Source organism: Lagenorhynchus albirostris, chromosome 2 (genome assembly GCF_949774975.1).
Source record: "Lagenorhynchus albirostris chromosome 2, mLagAlb1.1, whole genome shotgun sequence".
NCBI classification, from domain to species: domain Eukaryota; kingdom Metazoa; phylum Chordata; class Mammalia; order Artiodactyla; family Delphinidae; genus Lagenorhynchus; species Lagenorhynchus albirostris.
The window spans coordinates 124,768,725-124,789,226 of NC_083096.1; the positions used below are offsets into that span (position 1 = coordinate 124,768,725).

Consider the following 20,502-nt stretch of genomic DNA (forward strand, 5'->3'; position numbering starts at 1 on the left):
ATTATAATGCAATTGTTATTCTGGTCTGTATTTAACACTGGAAATACGTCACCTCAGGAATTAAAATAGTAAGTTATCTATGTCAAGTAGAAGAGTCTAGTTTTCGCAGCATCATGTGTAACCAGCTGGAAAAGGACCAATGATCTCTACATACCAGTGAAGTGATGAAGAGGTAATATCTTCAAACGAACAACATGCGATTAAGCATGTCTCTAATTAGCACCTAAGGAATAGTGACGTTCAACTTTTTCTTCCAGGGTTTTATCATTTTCCCTTATTTTAAAATAGCTTTTTGAATCTATTTCTTTCATGATTCAGTGACCTGGAGATCAAACCATATTTACTGACTCAAGATTTCTTTTCTGTAACTTAAAAACAAAACCAAATGCAATTCAATGGTGTAAAATGCATTTTAGGATGGATATTCAAAGGATAATTGGAATTACTAGATTCATATAATTTAGTAAACATACCTAGGAATAGAAAACGACTCAAAATGTCCAATGTGAAGACATGTATTTGCAGGGCTCCAAACTGAGTATGTTTGTGCTTCTGCTGATGTTTTCAATCATGGGGTCTCCCTGGATGAATGACTCCTTCCTCCCAACATCGTTTAAGTTTCAGTATCTTTTCCAACACTCACCTTGCATCTTCTCAATCACTCCCTTTCACTTACAAAATCCTTTTTATAATATGTCCTTATTATATTTCATTTCATTGTCAGCAAACAATAAAATAAGGCTTTCCATGGGTTATTTTTCCATAGCTGCTAAGCCCAGATCTAGTCTGAGGTGGTTTTCATGGTCCTAAAAGTGACTTTGAGCTTGACCTAGGGCCCTGCCTTTCGCACTAGACTGTGAGACTTCACGGGACTTGTCGCCTTGTTCCCTATGAAATAAAAATGACATTATGGTTGCCATAAATAAGGAAAGCATTCACATACAAACCACTATGACAAATTGAGAAATATTGAACTAGTCAATTTGTGTATTTCATTGAACATTCTGAACCATACAAATTTGAATGAAGCTTTCAATGCACAAATAAGCCAGTTCTGTAACAATAGACACTGCCATTGTATACCAGACATTATGCACAGTGCAGCCAGCTGCATCAAAGAGATGGGGGAATTGGGATTTGTTTTCAATGTTAAATTGAAATCCAAAAAATTTATTATTGTTGCTCTGTAATAAACAGGCATGCTGCTTAATGAAAAATTCTATTTGTATTATTGGTGAGTTTCTTGCTTCTGATTCACACATGTGGAAAAAGCTGCTCTATTACTCTTCCTAAGCTGGTAGCTGCCATAATGCTTAAACTTAGCAAAGGATCATCTTGGTCATATGTGAAGAATATCAGAAGAATAGTTTAAATAGGATAGACAAGAATAGTTTAATATAGGAGGAGTTTCTGGTAAGATTACTAGGAACATGCACAGTGCTTATTGCATTCTTTTTATTTCCCTTTATCTTCAGGGGAAAAAAAGTGTAACAATGAGATATTAACATTTAATATCTTTTCCCTTTTGGTGAAAGGAGAAAATAATCATCTGTCTTTTCTAATTTTAAGATTAATAAAAGTACACCCAAGTGCAATTATGTAGCCCAAACCTTATTACAATAAGACATGTTTCTAAGTATACACAGGAAAGGAAATGACATTATGGTTGCTTTCCTTAAATTCTACACATAAACTTACATGGAAATTTAGAAATCATTTTGACCACCAGGATGATGTTAAATTTTCTTATTAATTGTGATCATAACTAAATTTAGTGTGAAATGGAAAATGTATATTAGAACATGTATTTTTAAAGTGGCTTTCTGATTTCTTTAGCAATTACTCTTAGCTATCGGTATACTAGGAAGGTGGAGAAATGTTATTGCAATAAAACCAAATGAACACATTAATTGTCTTTAAATTAAGATTTGCTCTCTAATAATCTATGGTTCCTTTAACCCCTTTTCCATTTTTCAAGTTTTCATGTCCTGACCCCAAGCACGAATAAGAAACTGAAGCTTGTCCTTCACTTGAAGAAAAAAAACAAAACCCTGCATTTTATGCAGAGATGTTCTAAATAATTTTCTGATTTTTTGTGTACCTTTGAGAATCTGATGAATCAAGACATAATCCAGCCATAGCCCCACTCACTGTGTCTTTGGCTGTGTCTGACCAGAAGGGTTGATGAAAACACCTGAAAGCTGTGTGGACCAGCAGTGTTCAAGCCAAGAGAATGGCAGGCAGAGCCTATAGTTTGCAAAGCAAAGCCAGTGGCCCTGTCCAGCTGGGGGACTTGGGGTGTGGGTCAGCTTGAGCTAAGACAACAAAGAGCTTACAGGTTTTTAGAACTGCTTTTCCTGCTGAGTCTGGGCAGGAAATCTAATTTACTACCCTGCTCATCACTGAAGGCGCTTTTAACCTGCCTGACCAGGGAACCTAACCAGAGCACACAGGAAGCTGCAGAGACCATCCAATAGTCCTACGCACTGTGGCACTTGAACAGAGAGCACAGCCCATGGCTTCCCCTATGTGTAGAGCAAAACAGGTGGTCTTATCTGCCCAGGGAATTCAGTGCATACTCAGGCCTGATTCAGGCCCCCAAACAACAAGTTGTATAGGCCAGGACAGGAAAGCTAATTCCTAGTCCCATCTATTACTAAATAGAGTACCCAGTCCTGACCATCTAGTAAGCTTGACCAGAGAATTCAGGCAACTTCAGAGCCCATCCTATAGCCTCTCTTGGGTAGGAGATCAAACCAGCAGTCCTATCCATCTGTTCTCAGCCAGTGGCATGCTCCCCAATCCCAATCCTCAAAGCTCAAAGGGTGTCTCACCCAAAATAGACCCGAATAGCAGAACCCACCTGCTCAAAGACATTTACCAGCAAACACACCCATAAACCCAAACTGAGCTGACTGGTGAAAAACTGTCTCTGCCAAAGCAAACCTATAAAGTATGAAGAGTAACCCCATTACTCACATGAACAGATACTAATGTAAGGAATCAAGGATCATGGAAAATCCGGTAAATATGACAACACCAAAGGAAGCTAATAAAGCTCCAATAACTTACCCTAGATAAATGGAAATCTATGAACTGTCAAAGAATTCAGAATAATCCTCTTAACTATAAGAAAACAGACAGACAACAAAACAAAATTAGGAAAACAATACAGGAACAAAATGAGAAGTTTGACAAGGAAACAGCAGCCATCAAGACAAACAAACAAAAACAGGTATCTTAGAGTTGAAAAATACAATAGCTGAACTGAAGAATTCAATAGAGAGTTTCAAAAGTAGACACAACCATGCACAGGAAATAATCAGAAACGGAGGACAGGACATTGGAAATTAACAAAAGGAGCAGAAAGAAAAAAGAATGAAAAAAAAATAGTGAAGGAAGCCTACGGGAATGATGAGACACAATGAAAAGAAACAATATTCACATTATGGGAAATCGAAAAAGGGACAGAAAGTATAAAGCAATAATGGCTGAAAACTTCCAAAATCTGGAAAGAGAAATGGACCCAGATCCATCAGGCTCTCCAGATTAGTGAGGCCCAAAAGATCCAAAATAGATTGAAGCCAACTAGAGCTACACTGAGATATATTATAATTAAATTTTCATAAGTCAAAGACAATGAAAGACTTTTAAGAGCAGTAAGAGAAAAGAGAGAAATTATATACAAGGGAATCTCCATAAGATTATTGGCAGATATCTCAACAGAAACCTTTCAGACCAGGAGAGAATGGGATGACATATTCAAAATATTGAAAGAAAATAATTGTCAACCAAGAATTCTATACCTGGTGAAGCTGTCGTTCAGAAATGAAGGAGGGATAGAGACTTTTCCGAACAGACAAAAGCTGAGGGAGTTTATTACCCCTGGGCCTGCTTTACAAGAAATGTTAAAGGGAGTTCTCTGAGTGGAAGTAAAAGAATGTTAATTAACACCATAAAAACACAAAAAGGTAGCATAAATCTCACTGGTAATGGTAAATATATAGTCATAGTTAGATTCTGCAATATGGTAAGAGTGGTACATACCTCACAACTCTAGTTTAAAAGTTATAAATAAATAAGTAACCCACTTTAAAAATGGGCAAAGGACCTGAATAGACACTTCTCCAAAGAAGATATTTGAAAGGCCAAAAGATACATGAAAAGATGCTCAACATCACCAGTCATTAGGGAAATGCAATTTTAAACCACAATGATAATCGCCTTACACCTGTTAGACCATCATCAAAAAGATAAGAGATAACAAATGCTGGCATGGATGTGGTGAAAAGGGAACCTTTGTACACTGTTAGTGGGATTGTAAATTGGTACAGTCACTATGGAAAATACTTTGGAGGATCCTCAAAATATTTTAAAAAATGACCTTATGACCCACCAATTCCACTTCTGGGAATATATTTAAAGATAATGAGAGCACTAACTCAGAAAGATATCTATATCCCCATGTTCAGAGCAGCATCGTTTACAATAGCCAAGAAATGGAGACAACCTAAGTGTCCAGCAATGGATGAACAAATAAAGAAGTTGTGTTATATATACATACAATGGAATTTATTCAAACTTTAAAACTGAGTAAATCTTGTCATTTGTGACAACATAGATGGAACTGGAAGGTGTTATGATAAGTGAAATAAGTCAGAGGAAGACAAATACTGTATGATCTCACTTATATATGGAATCTACCAAAAAAAAAAAAGAAGAAGAAGAAGAAAAGAAAAGGAAAAAAAAGAAAGAATAAAACTAAACTCATAGAAAAAGAGATCAGACCCTTATGGCTATCAGAGGCGGAGGGTGGGCAGAAGAGGAAATGGAGAAAGGTGGTTAGTTATAAGATAAATAAGTACTAGGGATGTAATGTATAACATGATGACTATAGCTAACACTGCTGTATGACATATGTGAAAGTTGTTGAGAGAGGCAATCCTAAGAATTCTCCTTACAAGGAGAAGGGGTTTTATTCTTTTCTTCCTGCTTTTCTTTTAATTGTATCTATATGAGAAGATGGATGTTAGCTGAATCTATTGTGATAATCATTTTACAATATATGTAAATCAAACCATCATGCTGTACATCTTAAACATATACAATGATGTACATCAATTATTTCTCAATAAAACTGGGGGGGGGAAGAAGATGCATGGAGCAACTATCTCTTTTGACTAATAACTGCTCACAGGAAGAGCAAGAATGTTTTGCATGTGACAAGAAGAGTGAACCAAATATTTGTTGACCATAAGGGTGCACTGTTGTAATCATTAGGGCTATCAAACAAATATTTTGATTATCCTTCTTCTGAGAGCCTGGGAGGATGGCACTTCTCCACCCACTTTGAAGTTACATGGTGGTCAAGTGATTTGTTTTGGCCGATAAAATGTGTTAATTCAAGGCAAAAGAAAAAAGAAAAGAACTATTATGAGGTTCATATGCTGGATGGATGAAAAAAGTCCAAGTTGAGCACCTAATGAGATATGCAAATAAAACATACATTGACTACAGATCTTAGAAATTATTTCAAACATTTGATATTTCAAAATAATTGTATCATAGTTAGCATGTATATAGAAAAACTCATTCTGTATCTTATTGATTGACATGACTAAAGTGGTGTGTCACTGTTGTATAGTTTACTAGACTATAAAATTATCTTTATCACTTTCTATTTAGAAACATTTTAAGGTTGTATTTGATACATTCAATATTAATAAGCAAGTGAGAGCTATAAAAACCTGAAACAAGATACTAAATAAATTAATGTGGGCAGTGCAGTGTTCTGGAAAGGACACCAAACTCAAAGTCTAGAGACTTGCATTAATTCTCTATGTAGGGCTTTCCTCTCTAGGCCTCAGATTCTTCTGGCTTTAAAATGGCCTAACCCTAAAATGTCTTTCTCTAACTAGATTTCTGATTTGATTATAGTTTGACAAAGGCTAATAGAGTCTCAAAGTTCCTTTAACCCTAGAATTCTAATAATATTTGATTTGATGAAAATCATCCCTTTTCTTCTAGAGTAGAATGTTTTGTTTCTACTTGACTGTAAGTTCCTCAAAGCCCAGATTAGGTCCTGTTTATCCTTGTGTATTCAACCCTGAGCACAATGACTGTCACAAAGAAGGTGTTCAGTAGGCTTGTTGAATAAATAACGTGATTACTTGTACAAAAGTCAGTTATTCTTAAGTTATTCATTTTCTGACTTATCTAAGATTAATTTTCCAGTTTGAGTTTCAAGTGCATATATTTAGGTTAAGGATAATTGAAAATACTGCTAAAGTAGAGGAATCTCAATAAAGTCTTGTCTTAAGAAATGACAAGGTTTCTCCTAGTGTTTTGTGATCAAAGGAACTGTGGATATAAACTTATCAGCTGATAGACTGAATAACTTATCAATGTAGTCCCAGGAAGCCTTATTTAAGTTTCAGTCAAAAACTCTTTCAAACAGTAATATAAGTGGCCAAATTTGCAATATCTATAAAAGTGAGGCAGAGGTGAGGTGTTCTGATGTAATAGTTGAAAAAATCCCCACCCTTCTTTTTTCAATATCTTGATTAGTGTCCAGAAAAGTTATGAGCAGCATATTGTCTTTATTTTCCAGAAAGAAAATTACTAATCATACTTTAAAATAAACATGAATCCAGTTGCAGAATATGTTCATTGCTAGAATCACTATGCAAGTACAGTCATCTTTTTTCTTTTCATCCTTTGCTGGACTGTCCTTTGGACTAGAATTCCCTAACATGTGATTTTTGTGTGCATGTCCTCAGGCTCCTTTCATAGCAGTTGTATATACCATTTTCCCATATTAGAAGTTGGATCACTTTAGGTAGAAAATGTAAGGCAAGCTGGAGGCTCGAGAAAAGAGCATTTTGATGTTGTAGGGAGAGGAGTATTTTATAGCTGAAATCATAATAAAAATATAAGGATCATGAATGCTTTAAAATATTTAAGAAATATAATAGGAGACAGAACTTTCATTAGGCAACGTTGCTGTTGTAGCAGAAACCAAAATGATGGTAGCATAAAACAGTGGATAATATTCCTGGGATAAAATCTATGAGGAAAAAAAATCAGATTTAATTAAGATTTTAAGCCCCCTTTTTCATTATTAAGTGTATGTGCCTAATAAGATAGTTAATGCCAACCTCAAAAAAGTGATGCAACTGAATTACCATGAGCCAAGAAAACTGGAAGCAAAGAGATAGGATAATTGTTGACTTTCAATTGACTTATTTATCCAAAATTAATTTATTGCACACCTATTATGTGCAAAGCACCATGCTCTGTGGGGGAATGTGAAATTGCACAGTATTAATAACCTGCTACTCTTCTCTTCTTCATAGAAGAGTGTTATCTTTGTCTGGGTCCTGCCAAAATGAGCAGCTCACTTATAAGTGATTACTGTGGAAAGTAATTTCAAGAAAGAGTGGTGGGAGATTGGAACAAGTTAAACAGGGAAGGAGGGAAAGCCAGTCCAAGAATGTGTTATTGAGCTGGTCCCTGCTGTGGGTCACTGGGCTCCATCCCACTGGGGATCCTCTGAGGAGCCAGGTGCAACGCATCTCAGAATCGTTTGCCCTGCACACAGCTGGTGGTCATAGCACCAGCTAAACCAAAAAGGTAATGAGACGATGTAAGGCAAGACACAAAAGGTGAGTGAAACATACTTGGTGAATTTATCTCATGAAGATAAAAAGAACAGCTATTTATGAAGCTCTTATTAGGAGTAGTCACTGTGTTAGCCTCTGGGGAAGAGAAAAAGAGAAGCAAAGAAAGATGAACAAAACATGATCCCTGCCCTTTAGGAACTCAGTCTAGGTGAGGTGGCAAGTCTGTGAGCAAGGTCAGGAGAGAGGAGTTTGAAATGCAAAGGAGTCTCAAGGGAGGAAGAATTAATGGTTAGAGGGTCAAGTAAGTTATCACAGAGGTAACCCTGGAACTAAGTTCTTAAGGAGAAGGAAAATTATTTCATACAGAGGCTGGAAAATTGGGAGGAAGTGGAAGAGGGTGATGCCAAGTAGAAGAAACAAGGATTGCAGCCCAGCGGGGTAAAGGATAGAGTTTGTTCAGAGTATTGTGATCTACTTAGAGGACTGTGAGGAATTATACCAATATACGAAGACTGTACCCCAGCACACAGAACAGTACAATGGGCATAGAAGTGCTCAATAAGTATTAATAGGTAAGCAAGTATTATTTGTTTAATGAGTGAATTTTCTGATCTGTACCTTTAGAGCTGTACTTTAAATGGAGCATATTCTTGGTATGGTTGTTTCTGTTTCAAATGTATAGGACTTTGAGGCACACAAGACTTTATTCCAACAACTTGGATATTTCTTCTTGGACCAAGGTAGGGGCTTCCGTTGGTATGTCTTGTATAAATACCAATGTGTTTTAAAAGCTACCATTTAATGAACACTTAAATTAGCACTGTATTCAGCACTTTACCTAGTTGGCTCATTTACCTATCACAACAACACTATGAGGAAGATACTTTTATCCCCTTTGTTCAGCTGGAGAAAACTGAGGCACAGAGGGGCTAAGCTAGTACATGGTGTGCTTGATTGTTATAAATATAGTCTCCATCCATAACTAACAAATTCAAGTAGACGTCACAGACAAGAGGGATTCTTTAACAGTTCTCTTGGAGGGTGTGTGTGTGTGTGTGTGTGTGTGTGTGTGTGTGTATTTAACTCTGTATGTTTATGGTATGATGTCTTCAGAGACATTAAAGAATACAAGTTTCTTCTTTTCTCTAAACTAGAACCGACCTTCCTTTGCAATGGTAGTCAATGTTTCCAAATCCTGAATTATTGATTGATGATATTACCTTTTTCTTGAGCTTTATAGTAAAACCTCATTAAACTGCAGAAGTTAAAATAATTCATTTATAATTCTCTATAATAAATATTTTGACAGTGCCAATCACTTGATTAAATCCTGTGAGTGATACAAAAGTAAATTAAATATTACCATTGTTTTCAAGAAACTTAGACTCTATTGAAGGAGATGAACACCAGAGTGATAAACTATAAGTAAAAGTAAATGGCTATGGGACAAAAGAGGAACTGACAGATGAATTCCAACTAGAGTTAGGTGGTAATTCAGTAATTTAATAATACCACATAGGAGTAGAAGCATAGAGATTCAGCATACTTGAGTTCTAGTCTTATTTTTGCCTCTGACTTAAGCACATCATTCAATCTCTACCAGCCTCATCTCCTCATCTACAAAGTGAAGGTTTGCATTAAACGATCCCCAGTATCCCTTAGAGTTCTGACAGGTTCTAACTTTGTGAGCAGGTTGCATTTGAGATGAGCATTGAAAGATGGGTACTATTCCAACATGTAGCGATGCAGAAGCCCATCCCAGATGAAGGCAGAGTGTGAGCAAATCTGCAAATACAGCAAAGACCTGGGTGTGCCCTGAGAATGGAGAGCCTTCCTGCCTAGCGTGCCTGCTGTGTCAGAGAACAGCCAGCAATAGGACTGGAAAGGTAACTTTGGGAAAGTTTAAACAGGGTTTTGAATTCCATACAAAGGCATCTGGATTTTATTAAGGTGTTTTAAATAGCCAGAATATAATGGCAATGATTAGAGAATCATTGAGAATAACTGAGAATGAATCTGGAGCATAACAAGTGGAACAATTTAAGTAAATCAGAACTACAGAGCCAGGTAATCACTGGTCTTTATTGCATTTGAAAAGCTAAGAAAAAAATTGGAAGGTAAATGGAATATTCCAAAAACTGGAAAAAAATAATCTATATGCCATATGAAATTCTTTATCCTTAATGCTGAGAGAACAAATTTACAGAATAACAGAAAAGAAGCTGGTTTGGGGTAACCTTCCTAACGCAAAAGATAAAAAGAATAAAGTTTAGTAAACAAGAAAATTTGATCATTAAAGCTTCAAGTTTAAACACTTATATAAAAACTTAAATAATTTCACATCCACATAGCCACACATATATAATCTTACAAACTCCTTCAACTTGCAAAAATGTTTACCAGTTTGCAATTTCACCCATTTTTACCACACTAGCAATGTCACAGTGATGATATAGCTAATGGCAGTGACTATCAGTGACCTTAAGAACACAGCTGGGTTTCTATTTTTATTTCTGTAAAACCTTCTTTCTTCAGCTAGATGATGCCTTAAAGGGCCAAACTAAAATGTATATAGTCAAGGCAATTTGTATTGTATGTTTGTGTATATATTTCACACAACAAAGGCAGCTTTTAAAACACATATACACACACATACACACAAAATATGTAATGACACTTATAAAGAACCCATTTGCAAACCAACCTGGAATGAAAAACTGGACTTTGCCCGAGTTCAAAGAACCATTTTGGGTTCTACAAAATTACCTCTATTGCCAACATATTTCAAAACAGAGCTACTATAGATTCATGTACATCACTTCTGACTTGCAAAAAATAAAAATATCTAACACATTTAGAAGATGCTGATGAATAATACAGAGTGAAATTTTTTTCAATGATTGTGAAGGACAGAAAAAAAGGCAGCAGAATTTCTTTCCATTTGGGTGATTGCTTACCTATTCTCTTTCACTCAAATTAGAGGTAATAGCCTTGGAGAGTTTCATCTGGTTATTTGCAGAAAAAAAGTATTTATCTACAAATAGGCAGATTTCTGAATATAGGTAATAACAGAGACAAACATATGTTTAAAATTCCTAATGTAGTTTATGCTGAGTAAATAGGATTATATACTGTGAACTTTGGCAAAATGGCTATTTAGCAAGTAGAAAAGGATTCAAGGATGGTGGTTTGCCAGAGAAATACCTTAGTAGTTACTAAGAACAAGCTGGCAGGGAAATTCCATGAGTCAAAAAGAGAAAGGAATGGTGTGATTTCTCTAGCCATTCTGCTCATTGTTTATAACACAAAATGGAGGTACTTTTTGTGAAAATTATTGTACACTTTTATGCTTGTGAAGGATCAGTTTGTAAAAAATGTCAGAACTTTCTGAAGATCGGCATTCAGTTTTTGACCAAATGAAAAAGTAAAAATCTAAAATGTTAGGATAAGTATCGAAATACAGATTTTCTATAAACTTAGTCCTCTAATTTTCGAAAAGTGCACAAATGTGCACTTGTTAGCCTGATTCCTTCTAAAGAAGATAAAAAAGAAGACTGACTGGCAGGAATTCGAAGCCAGCTACCCAAGTCTTTCCCTAAATATGAGTGGAGCTAGCTGTTGTAGAGGCTCACAAATTAAGCCTTACTCTGAATGACTGAGAGCTGCTTGAAAAGTGGACTATATTATGTTTATTTCTCTGTATTTCAGGAAACAATGTATGGCGCAATAAAGGTGTGTTGAGTAAAAACAACTGAAAATCTATACATTGGTAGCCCTACCACATGACAGCTATGCTATTCAGGCATTCCTCAATTCCAAGCCCAGGGGAGGAAGAAGATCTTAGAGGGTCTATAGTATAGGAACATGCAGTAATGACACAAACAAAACCCTCCCCCCTGGAAATCACTGTTCCATAGGTGTGGGATTGTTCCTGAGAAAACATGGTTTGTGCTGTGTCTTTAATGCAGTACATCCCATCTTAGGGCGTGGACCATTTTATTGCATAAGAAATAGTGCAGAAAGAAACAATAAGATGATGTCGCCTGTGCTAAGGCTTGCATGATTCATCCAGACACCATAATCAAAAGTTGTACATGCAGTTGTAAAGCATATCCCATTCTGGTGCTCCTCTCTTCCCCTAATCTCCACCCAGTATTTAGGCAGAATTAAATATGCAAAAAATGTGGGTGTGATCTGAGCCTCTGATGTGTTATCCCTGACACCAGCTGATGGTGTTAAGGGGTGGCGGACATTGCTAAAGAGAGGATTGAACTATCTTTCAAGCAAACTCCTCCCACAGTATGTAATGAAACAGAGTTGCACTGTGTTTTGGGTTGAATCCATGGTGCATAATTTCTCAGTAGACTAATATACACTCTATTTTGAATCCATGTTAATCACTTTCTTTTATTTGAAATCTAATTTAGGTGTAAATAGTTCACTTCTCATTAAGGTATAAGCTTCCTTAGTAAAATGTAAGTTGAGGACAGGTTTTTCTTATGGAAGCAAAGTTAATGTGGCTAAATAACTCTACCTAAGATTGCAACAAGAATCTTAAAAATATGACTCAAAGCTAGTTTAGTTAAAGCTTCAGTAATTTAAGGAAATTGCCTAGGCAAGTAATTGGTATTATACCAAACTAAATATTTCACAGTTACATTTGCTTTTGCCTAAAAATAAAAACTGGAGCAATACAAGGGAAAACTGCCAAGACTGAAAATAATATGCAGCAGCTGTAAGTAATTGGAAGTGATAATCATAATTAGACAAGATGTAAGATATGTATTAAAGCACAGATTGGATCTTCCTGTTGGCAACGGGGAGAAATCCCAAAGGCCTGGACCCCACACATAGCCCACACACTTCTGCTTCATGCCTGAGAGCCCCTCTGAAACCAAACTTGGCATTAGATCAGCCCTGAAACCACACCCAAGGTCATGCACCATACTGTTCCTCTTGGGAAGAGACAGAGGAAAAGAAGAAATGGAAGAGGTCATACTCCCTGCTTTCAAGGAGCCTGCAAACCAGAAGAAACTGGCCAGTTATCTAGCAGTAATTGGCATTAAATTAAAGTCCTCTGAAAGAAGCCAAGGTAATGAAGAGAATAAATATTTTTATAAGATAAAATGGAGGACAGCTTTGTAAGACCAAAGATACATTGATTTATCCAAGTATAGGTCAAGAATGACGTAAAATAGGCTTGTTCCAGGGAAAACATCTCAAGCTAAAGAGAAAGCTCTATGGGGACAGGAGGCATTTCTATTTGGCTCAGTGACTCAGAGAATGCCTCCCACATAGCACACACTAAATTTGCTAAATGAATGAGCAAATGAATAGCGTTTAGATAATACTTGAGGGAGTGTTTATCTTGTGTTAAATATTGTACTGGGTACTTTAAATGTATCAGCACATTTAATCTTCATGATCACTTTTGAGATACTACCAATCCTCATTTGCAGATGAGGATGCTGAACTAAGCACAGCTAAGAAACGTGCCTAGGTTAGTCTATTTAGAAAGAGGCGGAGCTGGACTTTGAACCAAATCTGGATCTACCGTCCATGTATTATGCACATCATATTTTAAAACTAGAGTGCCTTTAGCTTTACTAGGAAAGTGGGAAGAATAACAACCAGCCTTTTCTGTTCTTTGTTTTAAATTCTGATCTGTAAACCACACCTGACATACCCCATTTCATTCATTCTTTCTCTTTCTTTTTCTTCAATAAAATGGCAAACTTGAAAGCATCTAACACATTGCTCAAGGGCTGGGTATTCTCATTCTCTCTCTCTTAGTTTTAAATCTTCACCCTTTTGTTTTACTCCTCCTTTCCCTTCCCTTTTCTTTCTCCTTTCTTCATTCTTCTCCTCAGAAACCAAAGACAATTAAATAGGTAGTAAGAAAGAAACAGAAGTTTCCTCCTTCCACACTTTGCCTTAAGAGTAAGAAATCATAGGAACAACTATTGAAATAGGGTATTTTATCAAAGTGGTCATGGATTACACAAATCATATTTAGGAATATTTTCCCACATTCAATTCAAAATACATCTGTTAAACACATTTGATATAAGATACAAATGCACATATGACAAGGAGGAATATTCCATAATTTCAACATGCTTATAGTCCAGTGGAAGAGAAAGATATAAATATCTTTCTACATATATATTATACATATATATAATTTATTATAAGTAAAAAAGGATATATTTATGAAATCGGGTATAAGCAGGAGACTAACAATTCTTATTAGAGAGATTGGGGGGCCTTATGGAGGAGGTGGTATTTTAGATCTTTAAGGAGGAATAGGACTTTGATAGGTGGAGAAGGAGAATAGGAAGTAACGCCTTTTAGGCTTAAGGATATAGTATGTGCAAATGACAGGGAATAATGAAAACACTCTATGTGTTTAGAAAATGGCTCATGTGACTGGAGCTAACAGTGTGTATGAGTCTGGATAAGTTGACTAGAACCAGATAATAGATGTCCCTGAATGCTGAGCTACACAACTTTGGCTTCCCTCCACAGGCAATGGAAACCCCTGAAGGTTGGGGCTAACGTAGGCTTCTACTCTTGCCTACACTAGTACAATCTACTGTCTACAGAGTAGTCAAGAGTATATTTTAAAATTTCAGCTAGCCTCCTCTGCATGAAACTGTCTTATGGCTTCTCATATCTCTCAGAAGGAAACCAAACCCTCACTGTAGCCCAACTACACCTGTGATCACATGCCCTTTCCCTTCTACTACTACTTAGAATGAGTAGCAGTATGATATTCACAGGCAACTAAAAACATGGCAGGGAACATACAACAGATCTGACCATCCCAGAGACATAGCTGGATGTCTCCAAATTCAGGACCATATATGGAGGCCCAGGTTACTCTACACTCCCTGTCTTTTGCTGCAAGAGGATGATGCTACAAAGTTTGATACATGCTCTTCCCCTATAATCTGCCTCATGATCTTTCTTCCTGGTCCTGCTGAAATGCTGAAGGAAGGTATTCTGAATCTGTACAGGTCTTAGAAGGTAAGAATGAGTCTAAAAGTAGAAAGAGAAGAAAGAATAAAATATGGTCATGAAAGTATTCTTCTGAAAAAAGAAGTCAAGATATTGTGTCCCCTTATGTGTTTATGGTGATAATATTGGAAATGGATGTGAACTTTATCATCATTCAACAAATACTTAATTGAACACTAACTAAGAACTATACTCTGTGTTCTGTACCAGTGATAAAATATACATATAATAAATCTTGTCTTGAAGACATTCTTGGTCTAATGCAGAAAGATAGATATGTAAATATGATATTAAATATAATGCCAAGTTAATTTCTCATATGGTTTTATAAAGACATTTCACTTTTTAAAGATGATATTTGAATTGATTCTTAAAGCTAATTTCTAATAGCTAACAGTTATTTTCTTTAATTTCTTAACATTTTCTATAATTTCTTAAATAGCTGATTGGGATTTAACATGCCAAGCAGATCTAAGTGGCCCAAATAGCACTAAGACCCCTAACTTTAGTACCATTAGCCTTGTACTCTAAATCACTCAGTTTACAAGTCCCCCCAAAACACATAATAAATATCAGTCAATGAGATAAACATTACATAATAATAAGATACCTAAGTCAATGGGTTACTTTACTATGCTGTAGTTTTTTTAAGTGAGATATATATATGTATTAATATGTGTATATCACCACATTTTGTAAAAAATAATTGTTACTGTGTCTGCTGCCTGGACTACTTACCTGCCATGAGTCCTTGGGGAGCCCTCCCATGTTCATTCATTATCCTTATAGTGATTATATAAATCCTAATGTTCAATATTTGCCTTTTTATTTATATCTCCAACTAGAATGAAACTTTCCTGAGAGGAGATTGAGTTTTATTTATCTTTGCTTGTGTTCAATTCCCAGGACCAAAAAACGATGCTCGATGTATGCTTAAAGATGATACATGATATATGACTTGGCATTAGATATCTGACCTCACATTCCCTTAACTAACTTTGCTCTTTATTTTGGGGCCTACTAATTGTCAACAGCTACTTTACAGTACATTTTCGATAATATTCAATAATTGCAAGTAACAGTGCTGCAAAAGGCTCCTACTTTATTTTAGGACTAATGGAAGTATTGCATTCACAAACAACTAAAAAATACATCCATTTGAGACATCCATGGAAAAATATATATACTGTTAATTACAAAGTAATATTTAATTTTTAAATATGATATAGATTTGTCATGTCTAAAACAATAGGAGGCTGAGTAGAAGACAAAGGCACATTGGAGAAAAAGATGGCATTTAAGGTATATGATAAAAAGGAATATATATGGAGATATATGAAATTGAGTAACAAAAGGATCATACCCACCTTATTATATATTGTATTTCCAGTACTTAGTACAGTCCCTGGTACCTAGTTTAATAAATATTTGCTGAATGAATGAAAGAAAGCATATGGTAGATTCTCTAGCTTATAGACAATGGCTTGCTTCAGAAGAGATTCTGTTTTGTAGGAGAGACATACTCCTTTTAACTCTGACCTATTTATTTATTTAATTGAATTGTTCATTGAACAGATATTTCTTGAATATCCACTGTGTACCAGAACTTGCCAGACATTGTGTCTGGAAACACTAAGATAAATAAAACATGACCTAGGAGAGTTTACAGTCTGGTGAGAGAAATAGATATGTACACAAATATTTGCAATGCAGTATGATAGTTGTATAAAAAGGAATATATATTGTGACCTAATGACACAATAGGGTAATCTGCTCAGCTTGTTGGAGAAATAGAAGGAATTCAGGAAAGATTGTCCCAAAAATGCATTTTAAAGGATGAGTAAGGAGTTTTGAGAGTCTTTTATACTCTACCCACTTAATGTACTATTTAAATTGTCATGATATAAAAATGTTATCTTTGCTTTGTGTGCTTGGCTTTTAAGATCTATTTCTTATTTATGAAATCATTTTATGTGCTTTCCTTATTATTAGTCCTGTATTATTATACCAGTTTTATTGCACTCAAGATTCTTAAAAATACAGCAAAAACAACTCTGAAATAGCTGTCACTGAGAAGGTAACAGACCAATTAAATATTTGTTTATATTAAAAAAATAAAACATCGTTCTAGGTCTTGAACAAGAGAAAATAATTTAAGGAGTTTTGTGGTTTTAAATTAGACTTCTTACATATCAAAACTTGAAAAGCTATCTGTTCAACAATAGACATTTTCTTCATCATCTTCTCCTTGTTTAAAACTCATTTGTGATGCAAATAAAAACATCAAATAGTTGATTTTGCTCCATGTTTACTAAAGAGTAGTAGTCTCAGCCCTTGAATCTCACTCACACAGAATCAACAATTGTACTGTCAAGAAAACTCCCCACTGGCAGAGGCCAATGCATCTTTCATCTCCTTTAATTTCTTAGAGTTATAAACAACACAATTTATTCTTCTTGTAACATGAAAATATAGTCATTGGTGAAAGTTCCATTAAAAACTAGCTGTTGGTAATTGAAACTTAGTGTGACTAAAACAGCATCCGGATTTATGAATTTGGGGGTGAAACAGTATTTTTTTAATTGCATTATTCATTTCCTACTAGGAAACAGCGCATGAAATCCAGGTTTCATTAAGAAGAGGTAGTTAAAAGTATGTTGGTGGAGTTTTTTATTATTACTATTCTTATTCTTATGGTAAATGAGAATCAGTCTCAAGCAAAGCTGAGCATGCCTGTGACAGTTTCTGTAACACAATATAATTCACATTCAAAGAGGCAACTGTCCTCTGTGAAACGAAGTGGAATCCATTCAGTAGACTGTCACAGTATCCCAAGCTCGGTGAATCTCTAGGTGAAACCTCTCAGTGAAAATTCAACGTAACTGTTAGCCAAGTACCCACAGGAGCTTCTCTATGTATAAAACTATGATCTTTCCAATGTATGAATGTAATCATACAATTCAACAGCTCCAAATTCTTCAAAATCTCCTTCAGTCTAAAAAGCTAAACTTTTTTTCATTACAGGCAAGGTCATTCTATCTGTCTACAGTTCCATTTAAATTCTCTCCACTCCAGGCCTCAAACTTCACAGTCCAGCAAGACTAACCTACTTTTAGATCCTAGAATACATGCCGTGTTCTCTCCTTTCCTCATGCTTTTGAATATATTGTTTTCCCTACCCAAATGATGGTCCCCTTTGGTAAAACTCTCTGTTAAATCATCCTTCCCTTGGCCAGGCAGATTTAAATACACAGTTTTCTGTGTCACTGCAGTTTGCACATGCAATTCTAATATTCCTAGGATTGGAAAAGGTATTAGAAGAGAAAATCTCTTTGTTTTTCCAGCATTTTGTATAGTATTTGGCCAATAAAAAAGATCCAAAAATATATGCATGTATATATGTATGATATCACTTAAATGTGGAATCTAAAAAAAGTAGAACTTGTAAAAACAGAGAGTAGAATAGTGGTTACCAGAGGCTGGGAGCTGGGGAAACTGGGGAGATTGTTGTTTAAGTGTACAAACTAACAATCAGTAGATAAATAAGTTCTGGAAAGCTAATGCACAGCATAGTGTTTATAGACAACAATACCTTCAAAGTTGCTAAGAGACTAGATCTTAATTGTCCCCACCACAGAAAAGAAATGATAATTATGTGACATGATAGAGGTATTAGCTACCGTTATGATAGTAATCACATTGCAATATATAAATGTATCAAATCAACACTGTTGTACACTTTAGACTAAAACAATGTTATAAGTCAATTATATCTCAATAAAAATTTAAAATATATACTAAATGAATATTGTCCACTAATGCAAATATTTACAATGAATATAATAGGAATAATAATGTTAGCTGATATTTGTTGAATACTTAGTGTGTGTCCAGCCCAGTGCAATGTGCTACATGTGCTTCATCTCCAATTCTCACTGCAGCCCTGCCAGGTGGATTATATTATTTCTATTTTGCCCTTGAGAAAAGTGAAGCTCAGAGAGGTTAGTCAAATAGGCCACACATTGTCATACAGCAGAACCAGATGTGAACCTAAGTCTGTCTGACTCCAATGCCAGTGTTCTCCCCAGTACACCCGGCTGCCTTTTGGTTATTGTTAAGATCTTGAAAGACACAAATTAGATTTTGATTTATTCTTTTCCATTTCTTTCCAGCTCCAAGTACAGCCCAGTATGGAATTACCGGGAGCGCTGACGTTCTTTTCTCCTGCTGGTACCTTGTGTTGACACTGTCCTCTTTCACCAGCATATTCTACCTGAAGAATGCCATTCTACAATAAATTTAAAGACCCATAAAAGGCTTTTAAGGATTCTCTGAAAGTGCTGATGGCTGGATCCAATCTGGTACAGTTTGTTAAAAGCAGCGTGGGATATAATCAGCAGTGCTTACATGGGGATGATCGCCTTCTGTAGAATTGCTCATTATGTAAATACTTTAATTCTACTCTTTTTTTGATTAGCTACATTACCTTGTGAAGCAGTACACATTGTCCTTTTTTTAAGATGTGAAAGCTCTGAAATTACTTTTAGAGGATATTAATTGTGATTTCATGTTTGTAATCTACAACTTTTCAAAAGCATTCAGTCATGGTCTGCTAGGTTGCAGGCTGTAGTTTACAAAAAACGAATATTGCAGTGAATATGTGATTCTTTAAGGCTGCAATACAAGCATTCATTTCCCTGTTTCAATAAGAGTCAATCCACATTTACAAAGATGCATTTTTTTTCTTTTTTGATAAAAAAGCAAATAGTACTGCCTTCAGATCATTTCTTCAAAATATAACATATCTAGATTTTTCTGCTCGCATGATATTCAGGTTTCAGGAATGAGCCTTGTAATATAACTGGCTGTGCAGCTCTGCTTCTCTTTCCTGTAAGTTCAGCATGGGTGTGCCTTCATGAAATAATAATTTTCTCTTCATCTCCAACTAATAAAAGTGTTTTTGCCAAATTCTACAATTTGAAAGCAAAAGTAAACCACAATGATAAAGTTAAACTATATCCTATCTCTAAAGAACAAAGGAGTTATCAAGCTGTAAAAATCTCTTCCCGCATTTTGAGAATTTTGCCCCACGATGACTCAGTTTTGTGATGAAAAACAATTTAACTAACATAATACAGGTAAATCTACCATATGATTTCTTTAGTTGTAGCTAAATATTAGATCCACTATGGGAAATAATTCCCTTTAAAATGATAGTACAGTCTATCCAAAGGATTGCCTAGCAATACAGCAACTTTTCCTTTCACTGTTCCAGGCCAAAATTTTTAAGATGGTTTGTCAGAAAGGACACAAAGTCCAATTACCTAATATTACATGAGTTGGTAAGCACTCAAAATTTTTGGTTCTGTGGCAGGTAAGTTGGTATGCTAGATATAGTGTTCCTGTGGATAGGTGTATTTTGCCTATTTTCCATCTGAAAACATCACTCAGTTGATAGTTTGGTATGCATATTATATTTAGAAAGCTCCAAAATATATTATAACAAATATTCCATGCTGGTATGCAGCAGATCAATCTCTGAAATAACAAATTCTGCAGTTAAATCTTTCTCTATAGCCAGTCAGCTCAAACAAACAAGGCCAAAAAGAAAAAAAAAAAATTACCATCCTTTATTTCTTCTTATATGATATATGTAAGATGTGTTCAAATGGAGACCAGCCACCGGTGATGAAGGATATCTTAAAATCTACTAATTATTAATTTATCATGGATATTAAATTATTTCTATCATAAAGAATGAAAACTACATTTTTGAAAGAAAATACTGTTACTCTAAGAAGTATTATATTACAAGAATAGTTTGTTGGTGTTACTCTTTACTAAAGAAAGACCATAGCCT

At 35.4% G+C, this 20,502-nt stretch overlaps 1 protein-coding gene across 1 annotated transcript in view; it reads left to right on the forward strand.

The window, feature by feature from the left end:
* Positions 1 to 18,939, forward strand: part of NEGR1 (neuronal growth regulator 1) — a 914,014-nt gene extending 895,075 nt beyond the window's left edge. The window contains exon 7 of the mRNA XM_060142536.1: positions 18,815 to 18,939. Coding sequence (XP_059998519.1) covers positions 18,815 to 18,939 — 125 coding nt within the window. The remainder of the gene's footprint in view (positions 1 to 18,814) is intronic.
* The last annotated feature ends 1,563 nt before the right edge of the window (positions 18,940 to 20,502 follow it).